Consider the following 15,143-nt stretch of genomic DNA (forward strand, 5'->3'; position numbering starts at 1 on the left):
GATTGAAGCTGTTGAGACTACGAACACCCGGAAGTTAGCATGCACTTGCAACGATTTGGTGAATCAGGATGAAATTCTTCAACAGATCGAAAATTGGACCCCAAAACTGGTGCCTCAATATATTCCAAGTTTGTTCAAGATTGACAAAGATGGACCAAGTTACTTTGATGCTTCAAAATGTACCCCAATTTGTGGTTCGGGACGAAACGGAGAAAGAACAGTGCTTTGTGGAATAGCCCTATAAAGCACCATGACCTCTTCAAGAATTTTAACGTATTCAAACTGATCTATGATCCCTAATATGCGATAAAAAGGCCCGACACCATAGAATGAGAAACATCCACATATCAAGATAGTTGCTCCACCATGCTGCACTTCAGTGTCCTGTGGCTTGAATTCAGTTTTTGTTAGTCGTCTGACAAACTTTCTGCAGCCCCTACACCCAAAAACAACAATCTTGCTTTCATCAGTCCACAAAATGTTGCACTATTTCCCTTTAGGCCAGTCAGCATGTTCTTTGGCACATCGTAACCTCTTCAGCACGTGTCATTTTTTTCCAATGTCAGGAATTCATTCAGAAGGAGCTGCAATCAAGTACTGAGTGCACAAACGAACATATCTTTCAGAAGTTAGATGTTTCTGTTTTATAAATCCTTTTTTTAAAAAAAACTGATCTGCTGAAATACTCGATTTTGAGATAAACATTTTTGATTTTTTTTAAACAAAAGGCTGTAATTATCAAATAAAAAAATTACTGAAACGTTTCTGAAATACAGTTTCTGTATATTGAAACTAGAATTTTTTGCTCTCTGAAATACCTGACAAAAAAATTTAACTTTTTCACAATATTCAATTTTTTTTCAGACGCACCTGTGTGTGTGTGTGTGTGTGTGTGTGTGTGTGTGTGTGTGTGTGTGTGTGTGTGTGTGTGTGTGTGTGTGTTCTTATTATATACACACTATTATTATCATTAATATGCATATGTCGCAGACATGAACGAGCGATGCTCGTCAGCATCTCACCATGTCATTTAGGTCCTTCAGACTTTTTTTTTTTGAGTAAATGCTTCAGGGAGCATTAGCATGGCAAAATCCTTTCAGCTTCTGGGGGGCTCTGCCCTCCGCCCAGACCTCCCCGCCTTTTTAAGCGTTTTTCTTTATTTGCCTCACATGCCTGGAAAAGCTCCTCGCCATCTAACCATGTCATTTAGGTCCTTCAGACTGTTTTTCTGGGAAATGGTTTTGGGGAGCATTAGCATGGCTAAATCCCTTCAGCTTCTGGGGCTTGGCTCCCCTCAAACCCCCTCCAACCAGGGCCCTGTTAACACCCCACCATTTTAACTGTTCTAAACTTTAATGTGAATAAATTATTTTGCTGAAGAAGCAAGAAGGTCATATAAATCCAGCACACTTTTTCCAGTCTTATTTAGACTTAGACAATGAAATTGTAGAAAAGCACCTAACTCTCAAGTGCCATATGAAGAGTTCAGATGCAAAACCCAGTAAATTATTTATTTATTTATTTTTAATGGAGAAAAATGCAGTTGAAAATGGAGGTTTAAAGGAAACCATATTCGGAAATGCACAGATTTTCATCAAAAAATTAAATCAGTTTGTTCAAATTCTTTCATATTTTGCACACTGATGGCCCCTTGACAGCCAAGTACATGTTGGCCTCAACTAAAAATGTATGGTTTTGGAGATACTGGGTTTTGCATCTGAACTCTTCAAATGGTTTCTTAAAACTTTTTTTTTCTGTATAGTAATGAAAAATAAAAATTGTTGCACAAATGTATAACCAAGAGTCATAAAGCTCCTGGTGATATCATCATCTGGTACTAAAACCAGGAGCCCTGATTTTGCCTTCCATCTCAGGGTAGATGTACAAAAAAATGCAATATATCTAATTATGTTGTTGATTTGTGATTGGAGGAGTGACGTAATGAGGTTAATATATGACTTTTTGCTGATTAACTATTGATATTGTTCTCTTGTGTGCAGATGCATGTTGAAGATCCTAGCTTTTTCTTGGTCTCAAGCAATTTTGATTGGGGTCTTTACAATTTGGCAGAGCCTATCTTGGTTCACAATAATGTGCAGGTGGAAGGCAAAATCTGGATCAGTGTTGTCAGTGCCAGATGATTTTGTCCTTGAAAGGGCAACAAACAACGTCCCAGGATTCCTTGACTCAAATGCAGTTGTTCCTGGGTCTATAACAACGAATTGTCTCACCACTGCCTGTTGTAAGGCCTTAGCAACGATGGATTGTCCCTGCCCAAGCAAGACGTTACAGTTGTGACAGGGACATTTCCAATCGTCTTTCGATTGGTATGATGGGAACTAATTGTGGTTGACCTTCAAGAAATGGCGGGCCACAGTACTTTGGAAACTTAACCATAACGACATATGTTAAGGAATCTGGAGGCCTTGTTCCATCTCTGTAAATAATGTCAGTGACAGTTCCGGTGCCTCCATTGTACAAACCATATTGAACTCAGAGGTTCACGGTGAGGGTAATCTTTGCACCACTGCAGAGGTACCCAACAGGCTGGAACCCCCTGCCTTATCTGTTGGACATGTGCGAGCATGGGGACCATTTGAAATGGAAGCTAATTTGGCATGGGGTTATGTTGATTACATTCAAGCAGTTTCTTTTTGTTGTGCAACCATTCTTTGTCAAGCGTGGGAAAGATAAAGAAGCCTTTGTCATCAATACGGTTTAATAAACTTTGACCATTGAGCATGGTCACTATTAAGTTTGTATTCTTTGTATTCTCTTAATGAGCGTAAAACATTTCTGAATTCTGATTCTGTGTCACCATATCTGCACATGAATTCCATCCAGCCCAGTGTATTACTGCCAATCATTGACCTTTCATCAACAAGCAAAGCTTTTAAATTATGACAATTTTTCTGGAGAATTTGGCCTGTAGTGCCTTCTGGTTGTTTCATCTCTTTATTTTATTTTATTTATTTATTTATTTTTGATGTGGGAACTTTGAGGAAGCTGTGAAGGGTGTATCCGGATATGATGTGTGCACAGTTTCCTGTTGGACAAAGAACATTTACGGCTTCATTGTTAGTGAAATATAACTGAATGATTTGATAAGGAATGTCTTCACAGAGCCAGCTGTCCCACCCACAATTAGTTTTAGGTGTTTGAAATGCTGACACTTCTCCTTGGTCTCAACATCAGGCGCATTGTTGATCGCAGTAGAAAATAAAGTGTGGACTGCCCCTGTGGGTTGGTTGCCTTTTTCTGTGGACAGAATATCAGATATTGACAGGTTTTGTGGATCAATTTTGGAAATGTCTCCATTGGCACGCCAACCTTGTGTATGGAATTGTGAATTTTGAACTAGACGGGGATGATCTGTTGGCATTTCAAGGCAGAGGCATTTGTTCTTGTCATGTACGAGTGATGGTTTAGATCTGAGGGGTTTGGAGCCAGATCTGACTTTGCGCAGACAGAAATCTGAGCATCTGTAAATGCAGACTCTGTTGGAGAGAAGCAGGTAGTCATTCAGGAGACTTTCTTGCGAATCACTGTTATGTTAAAGGGTGCCAGGAACAGAATCAAGGATGTACCCCAGATGCAGGTCAGACCAAACATGGGATGAGTTTCAAAACAGTAGAATTTATTTACAACAGGGGTGCAGGGCACAAAAACTGGTGAAGGGTTGGAACAACAAAAATACAATCTTCTTCCATTCAGGGAGATGGGAATCCAGCGCGTGAGACATCAAGGACCAAACTAAGGCAGTCAATCTTTAGGGAAGTGCAAAAACATAATAAATTACTTACAAACTGTGGAGTAGTGGAGAAACCAGGAATTCCAAAAGGTCAAGCCAAAAAACCATAAGCCAGTAAGAGCAGACATGAACACTACACCATCACTCAGTAGACAAAGACAAACAATGAACCCCCAAGAAACACAAACACAGGTGAGACTACATACTGAAGGTCTGATGAGTAAATTCTGTCTATTCTGTCTATTTTTGCCCTTCTGTCTATTCCTACTGTTCTATGCTGCGATGTGACACTGAAATTTCCCCATTGAGGGATGAATAACGGCTTTTCTTATCTCTTATCTAAAATTCATTACAGCTGGAACCAAACTGAAGTGATGTAACGATTAGCCTAAGACACCAGGGGGCAGCAGAGGAACAGGCCATACATGAATATGGATGAAACAGAAAGTGACACAGGGATGTAATAATTAACCAGACACCAGGGGGCAGCAAAGAACCAGAATAAATATAAACGACGTGGAAGCAGATACAAAGTGTCACAAGACTGAGACACAATTGAGACTAAAGACAATATAGGAAAAAACCCAGTAGCAAACACCAGAGCAGATACAATACTGGAGGGTGAGTGAGAAGGCCAAAAACAAGAACTACAACATATAAACTCAGGGTGAAGCCTAAACAAGACAATGACAGCAATGCAGAACTAAAGAACAGGAGACAAGACAGGACAGATAAACAGATTTAAAGACACGGGAACGCCAAACTAGACAAGAATCCTAACACACTCACTTCTATTAGCAGTCGTAGGAGTGGATTCTGTTCATCAGGTGGGGATGGTGCTGTACCCTCACGTGGAGGCCAGAGGTCCTTCCTGGGGTTTCCTGCTTTGTCAGAGCCAGCAGGGTGCATGGCAATCATCCCCAACTCTGATGAACCCAATGAGACAGTCCATTAGCAATTTGATCATCAAACAGACCATTTTGTACTGCTTCAAAGAGAATGTTGTGTGGCTGGCAGTCCCGTCCCCCAGCAGAGGCCATGCCAGTGGACCATCCCCCTAGACTTGGCAAATTCCTGCCTGTACCAGTATGTGTCCACCCCAAAAACAGGTTTCATGACATTTTCAAAATATGATTTTGTTCACAATTCAAAATACTGGGCCACTATGTGTGAATTTTCTTGTACAACTTTAAACATCTGACTTTTATTATTCCAGTCTATGGATTGATCCCTGGATGTTTTAAGAAAAATTGAAAGCAACCTCCTCAAAGGCTGAAAATGAAATTCAGCAGAGGAACCACAAGAGAAATAGCATGGAAGACCCCCCTCCCCTTATTTATTTTGTACTGAATCAAAGATCTGAGCTCCCTACCCCTTTGTCACCCTGTTGAAGCTGTTCTTTAATGTCTCCCACAGACAGTTGTTGAAAATAAATGTACCCATTTCAATACTCTTCCTACGCATAATCATATTGTGAACTACAAACTTAAAATAAGGATGCCTCGCAAATCTGCCATCAATCAATCAAATAAGATGATCAGCCCAGTCAGAGAGACTCTGACAAGTTCTCGATCAATTAACAAAAAATCACCTTTGGAGTCAGAAAATAATGCTGGGAATGCTAATGTAAAAAAGTAATGGGTTGTAAATTCTGAAACTGGTTGGTTATTTTTTGTTAGCCAAGGAAGTATTATTTGACCTTGTCGGTCTGTTGTGACTGAGGCATCTTGATTTATTCATGTACAATATTTTGTATTCTTTCAGCTAGATTTTCAGGATGGTCAGGTAGAAGAACACCAGATACACTTTGGCCATCGCCCCATCAACATCTATCTGGTCATATGCAGGTCCTTGGTCATTTTCCTTGGAACAGAAATTCTCATCAATGTTAACTGTGTTGGCCTCAGGTAATTCCCCATCAACTGCATAGATATTTAATCTATTTTCATCTATGATAATGTCAAAATAGGCAGGATTATTTTTGCTTTAACCAAAATAGGGCATTTTGTATGACGTATCTTCTGACTTTAAATCTTTGTGGTTGTCATTGTGACCTCCTCACTTTAATGATGTTTACATCTTGTGGTAGTTTTGGAAGAATATGAGCAGGTTCATTGACCTCTTGTGGGAAACTGATACAGTGGCCATTTGAAGCAATGCCTCCATAGTTGAGCATGTGAATATTGATGCATAGGGAAATTCGAGATATTATGTTTTGTTCTACTACTGTCAAATCTGAGAGTTGGGGGGGTGGGGGGTGGGGGACTGGACCAGGGACCATATTATTTTCCTTTGAAAACAATTTGATGTGAGATTTATCTGAAGTGCATCGTCTGCAAATGCCATTTTTTTTAAGAGTTAGAAGATATTCTATACTAGTAACAAATGTTACACAAATTGAAATTGTACTGTAATTGTTTTAACTCAGATGACCTGATGGTAGCAAGTGCTTCTTTTAATTCATTATCCAAGCTCCAAACCTGTTTGACATGGCTCTGTGTAAGCTAAACTTGGAAAACGTTCATGGTTAGAATTTTTAAGCTTGCTCAACTGTAGCTTAATTTTTCTGTGCATTCTTTGGCAATGTTTGTACATTACTTTTTTGGACTCATCTGGTATGGGTGGGACATACATAACTGCAAATTTGAAATACATGTTTTCCAGACTTTTTCCTTTTTCTTCAAATGCATATTTGGTTGGCTTGACAGAATTGGTTGATGTCACATCTGAAGCCTTTTTTAACTCGTTTCTTTTTAGAAATCTGTTTTTTTTTTTTTCTCTGTGCTGCCAGCTTATATTAGACAGTTTTTTTGTCTTTGTTTTCCTTGTCTGTGTGTTGAGACTACATGGTATGGGATTAGATAGCATAGGATGAGTGGTACTGTTGTTAATGTTGGCGTTGCTGTTGTTTGTGTCTGTATTACTACTTGATGGACTATTTAAAGTTGCATAGGTATGGTCCTGTGGGTTGGGTTTACTCTTGAAAGTGGCATATGTATGGTGTTGTAGGTTGAATGAGGTCACATTGGGTGATAGTGGACATGTATAATCAATTGTGTAAGAGTGGTCAGTATGACAGAACTGGAGTAGGATCCTTGCCGATTGTTTTGCTCTTTAGTGGAGATTGATCTTTAGGGTATGTGGCTGGAGAAGTGTTTGAGGTGTTGCCATGGGGAGTGCAGGCCAATACACTAACATAGGATGGGCGAATGTTTGCAGAAATCTGTTGTTGAAACTCAGCCACAGGAACCAACAGCCTGAAGTGATTGTTCGTCAAGAGAAGTTCTATTTCCTGAGACCTTACAGGCTCTGCTTGGAATGACTGCACAGCTACACTGTTAATGAGAGGCTGTGGCAACCACACATTAATGTTACAACTGAGAGTAGCAACAGCTGACTTTATTTCAGGGGTTGCAGCCTATTCATTCTTCTGATCTATTTGCCTTACATAGGTTTTCCTTGTTGGCAAAAAATGATGATCATGATGCAACATGACTTCACTGGACCATAGATACCAGTTGTCAGCTATGTTTGAACAGATTGAGTGCCTCAAATTTCCACTTTGACCAAAATTACCATGGTGGGAAAGTGACAAGCAATGGAATAAACAACTGCCATCAGATGGCACATCATGAATGATAATGTTCTTGCCATTTAATAAAGTGGCCGTGTTGCCACAGATAACCATAATCCTATTTGACGACATCATTTTGAACAACTACATAAGTGACAGCAGCCTGTCTTGAATTCATTGAGAATCACAACTAACTTAAATGAACCAGTTTTTCAACAGTTCTTAACGTAGTTTTAGATTTTTTAATGCTTTTGATTACATTACAAAATAACAGAAAATTGACAGTCACAGCTGTGTGCATGATAACAGCCTTTCTTCAATACATAATGCAAGATTTATCAGTTTTGAATATTCAGGTTAGAGAAATGTACTTCATTCCAAACATTCAAATATTTTTATATGTAATTTACACACTAAATAGTCACTTACTGACCTCAGGATGTGTCAAGGTGAGCACTGCATCTCAGGTTCACGTTCACGGCATCATTGTCCACCACCCACTGATTCAGTGCAAAATCTCCTGTATTGTCACTCCAGGAAGCATCTAACATTTGACATGTTTCATTTCAGTGTCGACTGTCCACTTAATTTGCATGACTTTTCCAATGTTAGCGGGAGATGTCCTGTACTATTGCTCCAGAAAGTGTTCAACATTAGACATTTCCTGATTCGGTGCCGACGTACCACTAAATTCCCGCGAGATCTCCTCTACTCGGACAAGATCTCTTTTTTTTCTTTCTTTTTTAAAATTGAAACAAACAAAAAGTTACACAAAGATGTTACAGAGGATAAACATGCCAGCGCAAAAAAAAGAAAGCTTGCTACTGATTTCAAAATGCAGCTCTTTGAACCAGCCCTGTGGTGCCGTGACATGTCAGTCATCTGTGTCCAGTCAGATTCAAGTCAGATTTCCCCCTTTTATCAGATTTTTTCCCCCTTTAAGTCAGAGCGGAGTGCGGAATGAGAAATGTATTTCTTATTTCTTTAATTAATTGGTTGAAATAGCCAAATAAAACAATAGTATGACTCTATAAGCTTGAAATGCAATCGAATTGGTACATTTTTCAGCAACATTTCAGTTCATTTTTTGGAAAATCCGTGGTGGGCGGGACAACCAATTTGAACGCGAGAGCCGGGCGGAAATTTGCAGTACTGAGCGGCACTGCCCACCGTAGCTAGAACCCTGCCTCTCCATTCCTCAGGTGTCTTCTCACTTTTCAAGATTTTAATAATGGGTTAAAAACATTACTGTGATCGCCTCTACTGGAATGTCATCTGGACCATTTGCCTTTTCACTCTTCATCCTCTTCATAGCTGTCCTCCCTGCAATTTCTGATTGATGCGTTCCACATCCATTCTTCTCTCCATTCATTAGCTTCTCAGCATACTCCTTCCACCTTCTCAGCACACTCTCCTTGCCTGCCAGCACAACAGAGCTGCATCCTTTATCACCCTAACCTGCTGTACATCCTTTCCAGCTCAGTCTCTGTCTAGCTAATCTGTACAAGTCCTTTTCTCCTTCTTTAGTGTTCAACTTCATGTACAGCTCATTATATGTCCGTTCCTTTACCTTCGCCGCTTCACTTTCACCTCATCTCCTGTCTACTTTACACCTTTCTACTTTCATCATCTTTCCAACTATCCCATTATTATTATTATTATTTTTCACGAACCTCTTCCTCATTATACTTTCTTTAACATCTTCATTACTTTACTAAGTCTCTTTGTCTGCCTTCCACTGTCCAGATGTCAGACCCAATACCTTCCTAGCTGTCTGCCCTGAATTTTATATGCCCTGTCAACATGGAAAATCTGCAGGGAATGTGCGCTCCAGGAGCAGAGTTGGAGAGCCCTGCTGTGAACACTGACTTCTTGTTTGACACTTGTTTATGTTTCTTCAGGTTCCACGTGAATCTCAGCTTACACTCTGGCATTGCTTTGCATTATAATCCACGCTTCAATGAGAACACTGTGGTCCGGAACTCCAAGCTGAGGGAGCAGTGGGGTTCTGAAGAGCGGAGTGGAGGAATGCCCTTCCACCGGGGACAGCCTTTCACGGTATGAATAAGTACATCACTGACCACATCACAGCAGATCCTTGGCTCCTCTGTTACCAAAACAGGGCTGTGGGCACACTTTTCTGGATCAACCCAACACAGCTTTGGCTTTGGCCCACTTTCATAGAAGCCCAGCCACCAGGCGCTCGCTGATGGGCCCGCCATCCAGGCCCGGCTCCAGACTGGGGCCCCAGGCTTCCTCCGTCCGGGTCATATTTCCTCTGCCCCATTTTCTCATGGTGTCTTGTGAACCATTCTTAGTCTGGCCCCTCGCCTGAGACCAATTTGCCATGGGAGACCGTAACCAGGAGCACAAAGGCTGCATTCAACACAGCTCTCCGGTTCATAGTGGCACACAAACCTCTCCACTACAGTGCTGGAGAGGAGCCTGGTGAGGAACCATCACCATGTATCGTAATGCATTTCCATTAACAACCCCTCGCATATACAGGACAGAACAGTAACAGAGGTACGAAATGGTTCAGGACTGACACTTGCTGATTCGAGGAAAGTGGATACTGTATTTCTGTGATTAAAAGCATTTATTTTTTTCCAAACCATGCTCAGACCCAGTGCCTAAATGAGGCAGGCTGTAATTCAAGGCCAGTGATTATTAACAAAATTCTGCTTGCTGCCTGTACTGTAATATGTCGTTAAGTTTCACACATATCACTGGGGGTGACGAACCAAAAACAACTGCTTTAAATCAAAGCCTTCTGCTTGGCTGCAAACCCGCACACCTGCACAGTGATGGAGACTGCAATGGACTGTGATTTGTCACTTTTGGGTTTCATTCCTTCCTCTCCAGTTTTTGCAGTGTGCACACCGATTACATTTCCATCATGGATCAAATATGTTTGGCAGAAAAGTCCTCAAATTTGACCAATTTACAAAAAGAAGTCCGAAAAAGACGCTCAAATGACCCACAATTCATGGAGTAAAATTACACGTATCATTGCTTTGGAGGTTGATGATTGTATGAAGAAATGGAGCTTGTTATGGGACAAATTGATGCAGAAAAAGCCACTGTTCCTGTAGTAAATTGCATGAAGATGCAACAGAGAACTTTAAAAGGATCACACGTACGTCAATTTCACTGCATGGCCACAGAGTTATAGAAGCTTAACTCAGGCTTTAGGATTTTAAGGTACCACGGTGCAGCTGACTTAGAAAAAAAAAGTGAGTTGACCAAATGTAATCTTTCTAATGCACATAATGCCTGGCTCTTATTTAAGGCAGGAGTTAATTTTTTCAGATGATGTTTGGACTCTGTCATTAAGTGAGGCATCCCAATTCAAGGTCAGGCTTTTATTCAAGGAAATATGTAAGCCTAATTGGTGCTGGCGATTGTTCAGCGCCTCTGTTTTATACATATAACACGTTTGGATTATAACAGACAAATTCAAGTGGTCCAATTGAATCCATTAAATGCAAGTTTTACTGTATATTTCCTCACTGCTGTGCAGAGAACCTTGTAAATACAGATGCACTTCCTGTGATGGAGCTGGACACCAAAACCTGAGGTCCAGACAGAAAAAGAGATCATCTCTGCTATTCAAAATGTAAGGAAAGTGTCTCTAAAAACTCCATGAAGAGGTCAAAGCTGCAGAGGAGACCTTCATATGGTTAAATGTCCTGGGGGTCTAGCGCAGCTGTCGTCTCTGAAAACTCACACCTGCTGCTATGCTTTTAAAGAAAACAAAGGCTCTTTAAACAGAAACTATTTTATAATTTAAAAAAAAACAGTTTCCCTTTATAATTTTAACTTTAAATGAATGAATCAAACATGTCCATAAAGGAATCAAAAACATGTCCATAAAGTCAAAGTTCAGTAAAAAAGACACTTGCACAGGTAGAAGCACCACCTCTATTGTGTACAGTTTCAAAGCATTAACAAACACTAAGCAAGAAGCGTCTGTGTGAGTGTGAGTATGTAGCTTGAATATCTCTGCATTTGTCAGATCAGCCTCAGCTTTCAGATATGGCTTGCATACAGCACAATGATGTGTATCCTTTATTATGAAAACTTTGGGAATGAGTTTTCTAAATCTTAATTTTGAAACCTTTATTTTTGATTAACAACACTATTAAAATAACATGAACCACAGTAACAACATTTAAAACCCCAAATTCCCATGGTGCATTGCAGCACAATGCCCATTGTTTACTGGTTGCTAAAATCGCAAATTTCTCCAAAAACATTAGTTCTGTCCACTTTCTGTTTTCACAGCCTTCATCCTTGCCACAAAATACATAAACATACCAAACATCAAATGTCAGCTCTCCTCGGTTTCTGCATGATCGAAGCCATGCACACACACAAAGGCCACTTATCCATACACACACACACACACACTGGACAAACCCAAAGACCTGGCAGAGCTGATATTAATCCCAAAATTTCTCCAAAAGCATTAGTTCTGTCACCTTTCTGTTTTCACAGTATTCATCCTTGACACAAAATACATAAACATACCAAACATCCAGGGTCCTGAAGAGCTCAATTTCAAAGCATTCACAATCACTAAGCAAGAAGCGCCTGTATGAGTGCGAGTATGTGGCTTGAATATCTCTCTATTTGTCAGATTAGTCTCAGCTTTCAGATATGGCTTGCATACAGCACAATGATGTGTATCCTTTATTATGAAAACTTTGGGAGCAAATTTTCTAAACCTTAATTTTGAAACCTTTATTTTTGGTTAATATTGTAAAATTCATGCTTCCAAGATGGCGTGGCTCACCGATTTTACTGGTAGCAAAGTTAAACAACATCAGATAGTTCATGTTGCTCACAGCATTTCACAATAAAACATTTAATGCGATCATCCCAGCAAATACCAGGAACACTGACAGCATATGAAACGCATGCTGTCATTCAACTAAGAAAGTAGTCACAGCCTTTGCTCAACACTTTGTTGATGCACTTTTGGCATTAATTACAGCCTCAAGTCTTGTTGAATATGATGCCACAAGCTTGGTGCACCTATCTTTGGGCAGTTTTGCCCATTCTTCTTTGCAGCACCTCTCAAGTTCTATCAGATTGGATGGGAGTACAGCTAGTGGTGGGCACAGTTCAGCTAATCCGATAATTGATAATTATCAAAGTAAATGTTTTTGCTAGTGGATTAGATAACTTTTAAAACCATCAGTGGACCAATTATCTTCTGATAAATTTAGTTCCGATAACTTTCAGTCCGCTAACATTTTTTGCTGGTAAAGTGAGCAAAGTTTAACCTGTCAAAAATGTTTGTAGACCCTAAGATCAAACATTTTAGTCCATCTGTTGTGTGTTTGTGGCAGACTGGCTGCCTGTCGCTTGCTGATGACATCATCATCACAGCGCCGAGAAGACGATCAAACTTGACTATCTAGAGGAAGTAAAAGTCGTAACAAGGTTTCCATAGGTGAACCTGTGTAAGAATGTGGTGAGGGAGGACGTGCAGGTGGTTGAACAGGTTGAGTTGGAAACCGATGATCTGCTGTGACGACACCTAATGGGGGTAGCCGTAAGACGATGAAGTTGCTGATCATTTGTTTGTTTCTTTTTCAGCTGACCATCCGTTGTGAGAATCATTGCTTCAAGATTATGGTCAACGGGGTGCAGACGCACTCCTTCAACCACCGTTACACTCCTCTGCAGCACATAAACAACCTGGAGATTGAGGGTGACCTCAGTCTGACCTCTGTGGTGGTGTAGCCTTGAGTTACTGCACATCAAGGACCCCCCTCAGCCTCACATCTTCCAATTTATTTTTGCAAATGGCATAATGAAGGAAATAAGATTACTGCAAATGAAGTCATTGTTGTGTCGCTATATTCAACTTTTAAGTCATAGTAGATGTGCAGAACGTAGACTGTCTTTCATTAAGTTCTACGTTTTAAAAAAAGTTAACCTGTTTTTGTTAAGCAAAACAAACCTCAAATCCACTGAAAAGCAAAATACAGTGCACAGGGTCTAAGTGTGTGTACCATCACCTATGTTGCTTGTTCTCTGTTTGTGAAAATCATAAAATTCTCGTCACAGTGGTTTTGAATTTTCTTGGCTTCAGTTGAACAGTTTATCAGGTACACGTTTAGATTTTTGCTGAGTGTTTACTGCTATTAGACACCAGGTGACGCTGTCCTACATGCCCAAAGGTCTCTGGCCTCAGATTTGTCACAGATGATTTAAACTAGTGATAACTCATGTATCAGTTTTTCTGAAGAAGGAAGGTTTTGATTATTCATTCATTCAACATTCTAGGAGTGCTCATCCACGTGGTGTTTTTACATCTGCAGTGTGACCCAGTTACTGCACAGTAGTTACTCTGTTTGGCGCATGGGACAGTAGTTTAACACATCTGCTTTAAACTTGATGAAAGGCATCAGGGCGTTGATGCATTCTCTGTGTGCTTTACCAGTGATAAACGTTTTCCAGAAATTGCCGGAAATCAGGGTTTTTACTTGTGTGGTGAGCGTTTGCGGGTTATTTTTGACAACATAGGTCGGAGTCCATTCATTCAGTTCATTTCACTTACACGCCCAAACAGTTGGTGGCAGTAATGCACCGTGTTGGTTTGCAAGCCGCCAATAATTTCCAAAGAAGAAAGGTTCATTTGTTTTGGACTTAAAGTTTATAAAGTCATATTTAAGATCTTCACTTAGCCTGGAAAAAGAGTCTGTTGCTCTATAAAAAAGCCCTCCGTAAAGCTAGGACATCTTACTACTCATCACTAATTGAAGAAAATAAGAACAACCCCAGGTTTCTTTTCAGCACTGTAGCCAGGCTGACAAAGAGTCAGAGCTCTATTGAGCCGAGTATTCCTTTAACTTTAACTAGTAATAACTTCATGAGTTTCTTTGCTAATAAAATTTTAACTATTAGAGAAAAAATTACTCATAACCATCCCAAAGACGTATCGTTATCTTTGGCTGCTTTCAGTGATGCCGGTATTTGGTTAGACTCTTTCTCTCAGATTGTTCTGTCTGAGTTATTTTCATTAGTTACTTCATCCAAACCATCAACATGTCTATTAGACCCCATTCCTACCAGGCTGCTCAAGGAAGCCCTACCATTATTTAATGCTTCGATCTTAAATATGATCAATCTATCTTTATTAGTTGGCTATGTACCACAGGCTTTTAAGGTGGCAGTAATTAAACCATTACTTAAAAAGCCATCACTTGACCCAGCTATCTTAGCTAATTATAGGCCAATCTCCAACCTTCCTTTTATCTCAAAAATTCTTGAAAGGGTAAAAGAGGTCTTGGGACACAACTTATTTACCTTAAGGCAGACGTAGAGGCCAGCAGAAGCCTTAAAATCCCTCATCACAGAGCCTGGGTTTGACTTTCAGCATCAGGTGAAACACAGCAGGGAGTTCATACAGCGCAGGTCAAGGCAGGTCTCCAGGTGGGTAACTTTTGTTAAGTATAATGAATGAACTAATGTGACAGAATACATGTGAGCCTTCATTAAAATGAACTTCTCATTTTTTTTACAGTGTTCATATCTTCAGTTAATCAATCTTCTTCACAGACTAAAGTTAATTATGGAGTTCCACAAGGTTCTGTGCTAGGACCAATTTTATTCACTTTATACATGCTTCCCTTGGGCAGTATTATTAGACGGTATTGCTTAAATTTTCATTGTTACGCAGATGATACCCAGCTTTATCTATCCATGAAGCCAGAGGATACGCACCAATTAGCTAAACTGCAGGATTGTCTTACAGACATAAAGACATGGATGACCTCTAATTTCCTGCTTTTAAACTCAGAT

At 40.0% G+C, this 15,143-nt stretch overlaps 1 protein-coding gene across 2 annotated transcripts in view; it reads left to right on the forward strand.

Annotated features, from left to right (window-relative positions):
* Positions 1-13,568, forward strand: part of LOC117508791 (galectin-9-like) — an 83,361-nt gene extending 69,793 nt beyond the window's left edge. For both annotated transcript variants that reach the window (XM_034168621.1, XM_034168622.1), the window contains exons 7-8: positions 9,227-9,383; positions 12,933-13,568. In XM_034168621.1, the coding sequence (XP_034024512.1) occupies positions 9,227-9,383; positions 12,933-13,079 (304 nt within the window). In that variant the 3' untranslated portion in view covers positions 13,080-13,568. The remainder of the gene's footprint in view (positions 1-9,226; positions 9,384-12,932) is intronic.
* The last annotated feature ends 1,575 nt before the right edge of the window (positions 13,569-15,143 follow it).

This window comes from Thalassophryne amazonica, chromosome 4 (assembly GCF_902500255.1).
Source record: "Thalassophryne amazonica chromosome 4, fThaAma1.1, whole genome shotgun sequence".
Classification (NCBI taxonomy): domain Eukaryota; kingdom Metazoa; phylum Chordata; class Actinopteri; order Batrachoidiformes; family Batrachoididae; genus Thalassophryne; species Thalassophryne amazonica.